At 44.3% G+C, this 10365-nt stretch overlaps 1 protein-coding gene across 1 annotated transcript in view; it reads right to left on the bottom strand.

Annotated features, from left to right (window-relative positions):
- Nucleotides 1–2230: 2230 nt before the first annotated feature.
- The window catches only part of DORIP1 (dopamine receptor interacting protein 1), a 42502-nt gene continuing 34367 nt past the window's right edge, over nt 2231–10365 (bottom strand). The window contains exon 5 of the mRNA XM_073577785.1: nt 2231–4852. Within this exon, the coding sequence (XP_073433886.1) occupies nt 4657–4852 (196 nt within the window). The 3' untranslated portion in view covers nt 2231–4656. The remainder of the gene's footprint in view (nt 4853–10365) is intronic.

Below are 10365 nucleotides of genomic sequence, written 5' to 3'. Positions count from 1 at the left end.
AATTCTAAACATCCCCTCCTGAAGGAAGAGAAGGTCGAGCACGACCACATTCATTCCAGGTGAGGGAGTGCAGAGGTCTCCACGGCAGTGCACATGAATTCATGCGGGGCTATTTACTACCATTTTTTTTTAAATCAATGGTGGTCCCAGTGGTCAGACCCCCAGCAATTAGTAGGTTATCCTTTCAGCTATGGAATAACTTCAAAACCCTTTGAATGCCATTTACAAGCAGTTATCTAGGAAAAAATGTAACCTTGTAAATACATTGTCATTTCTATTTTGCATCTGTATAATAATCCAGAGCTGCATTCACAATTCTGCAGGATGCCAGATTTGTTAGCTCTCCCCCAAACAAATCGTCCGAACATGCAAGCATCAGTGGGTAATGCTGACAGTGTAATGTGTATGGTGTCCTCGGACAGATGTCTGGGAAGGGAAGGATCTGGCACCTCTGATCCTGGACTGAAGAGCTTTTTGTTCTCCCTGAGATAAGCCACCAACAAGAGGTCAGTGGCTCTCCTAGAGGACACAGGAGCGCTCGGGCACCTTAGTCGTCTGTCTATAATGCAGCAGTTAGACATTACTTTATGCCGCCATTTTCTAGAATGCAAGTTGCCATTGATGACTCCGGTAGATCTAAGCTCTGAAGCTTGCAGAAATATGATTGCTGATCTGATGCCACACCTCTCTACAGGTGGAGTTTGGTATTGCAGCTCAGCTAAACAAATGGGTCTGAGATGCAAAACTATCCACAAGCGGTCAACCAGTGTGGTGCTGGTTCTGCAACAAAACAGACTTTTTTTTTTTTTTAAATCCTGGACAACCCCATTCATACAGTGATCATTTATACCATAACCAGAAAGGGTTACATCTCCATAGTCGGATAGTACGTGTAAAAACAAGCACTTTTGAAATTTACTGCATATTAAAATATTAATCCATTCTTAAGATATTAACATTTCTATTGTGTTTAACAAAAGAAAAAAAGGCATGCTAAGCTGGCGATCACCCAAAAAAGATCAGATATATATTTCAAAAAAAGGTATAAATATTTATTAGCAAAATATGTAGAAAAAAAACACATTAAAACCAATGCCTAAAAGAAAACATGGGTTTTTTTACCCCACAGACCTAAATTCAAGTATTACAATAAATACAAATCACTGTGTATATATTATTGTCAATTTTTTGGCACCTGCAAAAAAACTAAACTCCATGTGTTAAGGCGGTATGATGAAAGCATCTACAGGAACATATACACCATATGAAAAGGCAGTATAATAATGGTAAAACCAATGTTGACCGTTTGCAAAAATTCTAGCATCACCAATGGGGTGAAGAAATAATACCGTATATGCCCATTTACAGAAAAGGCTGAAAATTAGCCATACAGTAATGTCCAACAGAGTAGCAAATACTGCCCACACTGGCCAATTGGGGAATCTCTTTACTTCCATCAGGAATGGTGTCTTTCTATTAGATTGACACATTGGAGAGGATTGTGGCACATAGAGGTTCCGGCTATAACCATGGGTCATTTAAACGCTGGCACAATCCTTCATTTATGATGGGCGCCATTGAGCTTTTCCTAGTGTCATAACTATTTTAGGGACAATTTTTTGGCACCTGTTTAAGGACTCGAGAGATTTGTTAAATGTGTACTAGAAACATATGAAGGTGAAGAAATACTTTGTCATTTTCTGGCTTCATAGCATTTTATTTATCTGTACTTTTATCTGTTCTCAATGCATTTATTGAGAAATCCCCTTTGCCAACGATTCTGCGCTCTGATTTGTGTTTAATGTAATACTTGAATTTAGGTCTGTGGGGTAAAAACCCATGTTTTCTTTTGGGCATTGTTTTTAATGTGTGTGTTTTTTCTGCATATGTTGCTAATAAATATTTATACCTTTTTTGAAATATATATCTGATCTTTTTTGGGTGATCGCTGGCTTAGCATGCCTTTTTTTCTTTTGTTGATCGCTGTTATGCACATGTCATCGGCCGATCCCCTGCTTTTTATAACCAATTTTTGATACATTTTTATTGTGTTTACAACTCATTGTGTAGGATACCGACCACCGCTACTGCCTAGCATATAAGCACTGTGTTGAAGCTGGCCGCGATTAGGCGGACACATCGCTCGCCATGGTCAATTTCAAACCTGGGCTTACAAGCACAACAGGAAAAAAAAAAAAAAAAAAAAATCAGCTTGTAAGCACTGTGCACGTTTTCTGCTGTATAGCAGTGGTGGTCGGTATCCTAAGCAACAAGGTGTAAGCAAAAGAAAAACTTAATAGCTCAGAAACAGCTGAAACTTTTAATGTGCAGTAAATTGCAAAAGTAATTGTATTTACAAGAACTAGCCGACTAGACCTCTTTATGAAAATGTGAGTAACCCTTTTAAGTCTTTTTTTCCCTCTCTGCGGCAGAAGTAAATGCGAGTTTTCTGTCCCACAGCATAAATACAGGTGAACTAGCGAGCACTGCGATATAAATGTGTATACCTTTATCATGTAGAACGCTGGGATCATATGTGTAAAGGTCTTAATCTGCATTTCATGGAATTTCGTGTTCTAAATTTATTCTTATGCTCTCTAAGTACATGACGAGCCTGAAGAACGTGTCATTCGTCGTAGAAATCAATCTAGGTACCTACTCTATCATCTTAAGGGGGCTTACTCGATCTTTACTCTAGAAGGAATAAAAAAATAAATAAAATACAAATGCAGTTTAAATTGCCTCCATCTCAAAAGTAAATAAAGATAAAACATTTCAATCTCTGTCCATAAAAATCTTGTCTATGATTAACCCATATTGGAAACGCCATATAAGAAAAAAAAAATCAAAACTGTCAGAATTGCCATTTTTTGGAATCACCATAAAATAAGTTTGGTGACCTGGAGAATAATGTTGCAATGTCATTTTCCCACACAATGAACCCTGGAAAAACAAAACTTATAAAGAGCAATGATGGCCATTTCTGGTTTTCCACCAATTTCTTGGATTATTTTTCCTATTTTTTTTAGAATGTTATATGGTAAAGGGAATGGCATCATTCAAAACCATGACTCTCCCTGCAAAAAAAATAATTTTATTTTGTGTTCCTTTTTCCCTCTTTGTTGTGGGATGGATGTTAGTAGTAGTAGTTTCCCCACTTGTGGCTGTATTTTCTCTCTACGGCCAGTGTGTAAGATATGTTTCTTCAGTCTCTGCTCCACACAACCATTAATATATTGTATACCGGTATCTTGGGCGTGACCTTGGTGTATAGCGGGCGCTCATTAACGGGCCAGCGTCTCCTGTGATTCCATCTATAGGTAACGAATGGGGTATTGCCTGGATACCTTTACATTGAGGAGCGAGGACTCGTGGGTCTGTACACGAGCAGTCAGCGTTCCCGAATTGCGTCTATGGGAATGCAGTTTTAAAAGATTTTTTCTTTTCAGGCTATTTTCTGCTTCCCCGCGGCTGTTATAGAGCACCCCGTCAGCGGTGCTGGTCATTACACTCTTACTCGACCACGTTGGAGGGATTTAATCTGCAACAAAATCCAAACTAATTCTATCTGCTTGGTAAACAAAAAACACAATTAGAAAAATGTAAATTATATGCAGAAGAGTTACCAGAGCAGAGACTGCTGAACAAACTTCTGCAGTGTATGATAGAATGATGTCAGGAGACGCAGAGCATCGCAGCTAGGACAGAAGGGTACCAGGACAGGCAGAGCATCACAGCTATGACTTGCAGAGTATTGCAGCTAGGATAGAAAAGTACCAGGATACAGAAAGCATCGCAGCTAGAATAGAACTGTACTAGGACATGCAGAGCATTGCAGCTCTGATAGTAAGGTACCAGCACACACAGAACATCACAGCTAGGATAGAAAGGAACCAGGAGAGGCAGAGCATCACAGATAAGACGGAGGTACTAGGACTTGCAGAGCATCACAGCTAGGATAGAAAAGGTACCAGGATATGCAGAGCATCGCAACTGGAATAGAAAAAGGTACCAGGACAGGCAGAACATCACAAGGATGGAAAAGCACCATGACATGCAGAGCATCTCAGGATAGAAATGTACAGGCACACGCAGAGCATTGCAGCTAGAATAGAAAAGTACCAGGACATGCAGAGCATCTCAGCTAGGATAGAAATGTACCAGCACACGTAGAGCATTGCAGCTAGCACAGAGAGGTACTAAGACTAGCAGAGCATTGCAGCTAGGATACAAGAGTACCAGAACATACAGAGCATTTCAGTTAGGATGGAAAGGTACCAGACATGCAGAGCACTGAGGTACCAGATTACAGAGGTTTACAGCCAAGATAGAAAGGTACTAAGACATAAAGAGCATTGCAGCTATGATAGAAAGGCATCAGAACTCATATCCCTTTCTGTTGTGTAGACATGCAGAGCATCGCAGGTAATAAAGGTACCAGGACACGCAGAGCATTGCATCTAGCATAGAAAGGGATCAAAGCAGTCATATTCCCTTTTGTTTTGTATGGAGCAGTTTAATTGGAGACATGTCTGCGGGCAAATGTTGACCCCTGACCACAGCCAAAATTGCTTACAATGAAAACTTGGGAGTAATGACAAGACGGCGGCCTGGTCTGAGGAATCACATTTGCATCATGTGAATGGCGTGATGCGTTCATTTATCCGTAAAAACTAAGAGTAAGACGAGTAGGGGGAGGCAGAGTGATGGGGCAATGTCCTGCTGGAAACCTGGTGTCTTGACATCATGTAGATGTGACACATACATAACATTGTACAGACCAAGGGCTCTCTTCATGGCAGCGCCTCTTCTCAGGATACTGCCTCTGTTACGCTGCAAAAACTTCAGGAACCTGACAAAGATCAAGGCAATTATTTAGTCCATTGCATGGAGGCCACATTTCACTTTTTTTTTTTAATTACTATTATTGTCCTGCAGATCGGTGGAGAATTGGGTCCCGAGATGCCTCCTCCCCAATTACTCCATACTCCTCTCCTACCCACATATACCACCCCAGTAAAAACAACAAAATTAAAGTTTTAAAGTATAAAATTTATTAGAAAAAAGCTGAATTATGCAAACAATTACAAAAAGTATTGCATAGATTAATTTCCACCTAATAATCGTGAGCCACGGAGTTGAGAGACAATTTACATTGTAGAACTATCATAGTCCGATCATTCTTCTTGGATGCCAAGTGTGAAGCCACAAGCCCTTATTATACCAGGAGCGTGAAATATTTTTTGTTTTTATTTTTAATATACAGATTTCAACCTAATAAAACTGTAACCCAGTGTTCGCAAACAAAGATAATAATTAAAATGTACAAAATTATTTTTTTCTTATATAGCAAAATTCCCTTTTTAACATTCGAGACAGAGACTGGCAGCTTTTGAGGGATTTCTTAGGCCGGCACTAAGCTCCTCCTCAACGTGGCAAAGGGTGCCCATATTAAATTTAGGCTCCCTATCTCTACCTGTACTGTGATCCTGCTGCTCCCTGAGCTGGAAAGGGCCACTGAAATAGACAATAGTTATGCAAATAAATGGAAGACACAAACATACACTTCACTATGAATAGAGGGTTGGACGGTATAAGCTACCATGAAAGACATGGCTGCTTTCTTTCACCCCCCCCCCCCCAAAAAAAAAAAAAAGAAACAAAAAACAAGCTGCATTACCTTATAGGTACAGTGGGGAAAAAAGTATTTAGTTAGCCACCAATTGTGCAAGTTCTCCCTCTTAAAAAGATGAGAGGCCTGTAATTGACATCATAGGTAGACCACAACTGAGAGTCAAAATGAGAAAACAAATACACAAAAATCACCTTGTTTTATTTGGCAAGATTTATTTTGCAAATTATGGTGGAAAATACGTATTTGGCCAGCTAAAAACATGCAAGATTTCTTGCTCTCACAGACCTGTAACGTCTTCTTTAAGAGGCTCCTCTGTCCTCCACTCATTACCTGTAGTAATGGCACCTGTTTGAACTTGTTATCAGTATAAAAGACACCTGTCCACAACCTCAAACAGTCACACTCCAAACTCCACTATGGTGAAGACCAAAGAGCTGTCGAAGGACACCAGAAACAAAATTGTAGCCCTGCACCAGGCTGGGAACTTAATCTGTAATAGGCAAGCAGCTTGGTGTGATGAAATCAACTGTGGGAGCAATGATAAGAAAATGTAAGACATACAAGAACACTGATAATGATCTCACCCCGTGGGGTCAAAATGATCACAAGAACGGTGAGCAAAAATCCCTGAAACACGGGGGGGGGGGGGGGGGTTGCCTAGTGAATGACCTGCAAAGAGCTGGGACCACATTAGCAAAGGCTACCATCAGTAACACACTACGCCGCCAGGGACTCAGATCCTGCAGTGCCAGACGTGTCCCCCTGCTTAAGCCGATGCGTGTCTGGACCCGTCTGAAGTTTGCCAGGGAGCATTTGGATTATCCAGAAGAGTATTGGGAGAATGTCATATGGTCTTATGAAACCAAAGTAGAACTGTTTGGTAGTAACAAAACTTGTGTTTGGAGGAGACAGAATGCTGAGTTGCATCCAAAGAACACCATACCTACTGTGAAGCATGGGGGTGGCAGCATCATGCTTTGGAGCTGTTTCTCTGCAAAGGGACCAGGACGACTGATTCGTGTACGTAAAAGAATGAATGGGGCCCATGTATTGTGAAATTTTGAATGCAAACCTCCTTCCATCAGCAAGGGCATTGAAGATGAAACGTGGATGGGTCTTTCAGCATGATAATGATCCCAAGCATACTGCCAGGGCAACTAAGGAGTGGCTTCGTAAGAAGCATATGAAGATCCTGGAGTTGCCTAGCCAGGTCTCCAGATCTCAACCCCATAGAAAACCTTTGGATGGACTTGAAAGTCTGTTGCCCAGTGACAGGCCCAAAACATACGTTTGACCTCTGTCATTGCCAACAAAGGATATATAACAAAATATTGAGATGAACTTTTGTTAATGACCAAAGAAGGATTTTTGGTACTCACCGTAAAATCGCTTTCTTGGAGCATTCATTGGGGGACACAGGTTACCATGGGTGTATGCTACTGTCGCTAGGAAGCTGACACTAGGCAAAAAAAGGAAATAGCTCTTCCCCAGTAGTATACACCCACTGACAGGACCCAAGTACCTGAGTTAGTGTTAAAGCAGGAGAAATAACCAAAAACTCGACATATGCACCAACTCAGCAACAAAAGGCACGTAGGTCCAAAAACGGTACAAACAGTTAGGGAGGGTGCTGTGTCCCCCAATGAAGGCTTCAAGAAAGACTTTAGGGTGAGCACCAAAAATCCTTCTCTATCGCTTCATTGGGGGGTTACCATGGGACGTCCCAAAGCAGTTCCCAAGGGTGGGAAACAGAAAACAATGCAAAGAAATAAACCTCGGTCCACAGATGCATAACCACCACCTGTAACACCTTCCTTCCCAGGTCTGCATCAGACGAGACATGGGTATGAAACGCCGTGAAAGAGTACAATGAAAACCAGATCGCAGCTAACAATCTGTTAAGCCGAAGCCTGGTGACAAACTGCCCAAGCGGAGTGAGCCTTAAACCTCGGAGGAAGTTGTTAGTCCTTACAATGACCTTCAGTGATGACAAATAGGGCATCTGAGAGACGAAAGGGAGCAGTCCTTGAGAGATATACTCGGATAGCTCTGACCAGATCTAACTTGTGAAGGGACTTCTCCAGGGGATGAACCAGAGAGGGACATAGAGAAGGAAGGACAATTTGTTAATGAACGTGAAGTGATCACCCTATGTAAGCTTCCACCTGATGAAGACGGATCCTCCGTCGAAACGCGTTGTGGTTTAACCCCATCTCTTGTCTGAGTCTCTTTCCTGCGCTCCTAAGACCGTTTCCATTTTCTCATTGCTCCTATCCTCCATTGGAGGTTTTCGGCTGGAGCTGCGGTGGAGACCTGACATTTTTGTCTGCCCCTGGGTTGCTTCCTAAGCGATCCTCTATGACCGCTTATCACTGACTCTTAAGGTGAACTGAAGGCTCTGGTCACAGCCACGGCAGGACTCCATCTGAAATGACAGATCCGAACATGAGGATTTGATCGCTTGAAATCTATAATCAGATGGAAAGATCCAACTTTCTCCGGGACTACGAAAAGATTAGAGTAGAACCCTGAAAAGCAATTGTTCCGGGTACGATTACCCCTGAGTGTAGCAGGGAAGAGACAGCCTGAAGAACCTCTGGCGCCTGCTACGGATGTCTTAGCAAATGAGACCGAAAGAAACATCCTCCTGTGAGGGAAGAAAAAAGTTGATTCTTGATTTTTTTTTTTTGAGGATGGATCTGTAATCCACACCTTTAAGCAGAGGATGCGGCACACAGCAATGATGTTGCTGTTCTCCACAGCGGAGCAACAGCCTGCATCCAAAGAGGCGGTCAAAAGATATTTGCCGGCATGGGAAATCTATTTTGCCAAGTCCGCCATCTCATCCAGAGAAGCTGCAGCTAGGATGCCTTGGCGAAGCATTGTTGCCCAGGCAGACATGAACTTTGCCACCAGGCGGGGGCAAAGGTGGGACAAAGACTCAATCTGCCTATCCATAGTGTTCCTGAGAGAGACACCGTCTGGCAGAGACAAAACTGTCTTGGAAGACAGGCGAGAAACCGGCAGGCCCACCTTAGGGGACTCTGCCCATCGACCAACGAGAATGTGTAGCTGCTTCTTTCCCGGGAAGCGCTTTTCAGGATGTTTCCAAAGTTTAGCCACGATAGTTTCAAATTCCCTGTCATAGGAAAAGTTCGGGAGGGACATTTTACCCGCTTGAGGGAAAAGGAGTGCTCTTGAGCAGGTGGCTCGTTCTCCATGAAATTCAGGGCTCTGATAACTGCCAAGATAACGCTATTGACCATACCCCTGTGTCTTTGAGACCTGGTCCAAATTGGACTCAGACTGGGAACCCGCATCAGACCCAAAGGCCGCCTCCGAGGAGGGGGCCTGGGGAGAGGAGGGCATGCTAAACGGGAACAGGAAAGAACCCACTTCCTGTGCTTTGTACCCGATCTGTCCCTGTGAAGGTCATGGTCAGGTGCATACGCGTCACCGTGAGAGGCGTTCGGAGCACTGGTGACGGCAGACAGATGTGAAAGACGTTCCAGGACCAGGGACTGTGATACACTCTACCAGGTCAGAGACCGACTGTGACATGGCCACAGCCCACTCCAGAGGGAGGGGTGTGCTCTCATTCCAGGTGTAAGGTCGTGGTCAGGTGCATAAGTATCACAGTGAGAGGCGTTCGAAGCACTGGTGGCGGCAGACAGATGTGAAGGACGATCCAGCACCAGGGGCTGTGATACACTGTCAGGTCAGAGACCAACTGTGACTTGGCAACAGCCCACTCCGGAGGGAAGGGTGTGCTCTCGTGCCGGGCGTTAGAGGGCTCCTGTGAGGCAATCACAGTGGTTGGGGCTGCAGGGCAGGCAGAAAAATAACTAAGACTGGCCTGAAGACCACTTTTTTTTTTTTTTTTACAGATGGCACAGGCGACTATGGATACTGTTGGAGAGAGCCTAGACCCTGAGGAGAGAAAATAACCAGCCTGGGCTGGTCCTACCTGATGACAGAGACAGCGCTGTCGCTGCTCTGGATGCAGTGCCCCCCAGATCCAGTGCAGAATAGTGATGGTTGTCCGCTGTGCCCTTTGGAGCTGGAAGTAGATGGTGACAGAAAGTGCATGATTCTTCACAGGCTTTGCAGAGATGCACCATGCGGGGGCGTGTCCCAGGAGACCGTGAGATATGAGTGTTTCTCTTTCCCTATGGTAAAACGCGTTCATCGGAAGAGGGCATGGCACAAGACGCACACTGATTGCCTGGGGGCCGGTAAGGGCGTGGCTACACGGAAGTCCGGGAGAAGGCCCAAAGCCGGGGGCTAAATTAACAGAAGAACACAGCGATCGCCAACACGTCTTGGCGCAAGTAGTGACAGGCCCGTTAACGAAGGCCCTAGTCCAGGTATGAAAAAACTGGCCGCGCTGATGCGTGCTGGCCGGTATCAGGGAGAATGGGCCCCTGCTATTGGCTGTGCTGTCAGGGGAGTGCACCGGACAGAGAGTGTGAACAGCCAGGGAGGAGAATCTCTGTGATAGGAGCGAAAAAAACACACCAAAACAAAGCGCGCTGCAGGTAGGGGAAGAAGCTTTCCATTGGCCAGAAGGGGTGCGGCGTGCTGAGCCTGGGCATAGGAAAAATGGCGCGGCTACTGGGAGATCCCTACCACTAACGCTGCCCTGCTCCTGAAGGGAAAGTGAACTCCAGGATGCTGCGGAGGGAGACACACCTGCGGTGAGTCCCGGTGGGAGACATACATGCGGTGAG

Source organism: Dendrobates tinctorius, unplaced genomic scaffold (genome assembly GCF_039654945.1).
Source record: "Dendrobates tinctorius isolate UK_male_01 unplaced genomic scaffold, ASM3965494v1 ptg000057l, whole genome shotgun sequence".
In the NCBI taxonomy this organism is placed as follows: domain Eukaryota; kingdom Metazoa; phylum Chordata; class Amphibia; order Anura; family Dendrobatidae; genus Dendrobates; species Dendrobates tinctorius.
The sequence above is the reverse complement of the archived record's forward strand: the minus strand, read 5'-3'. Positions and strand labels throughout refer to the sequence as shown.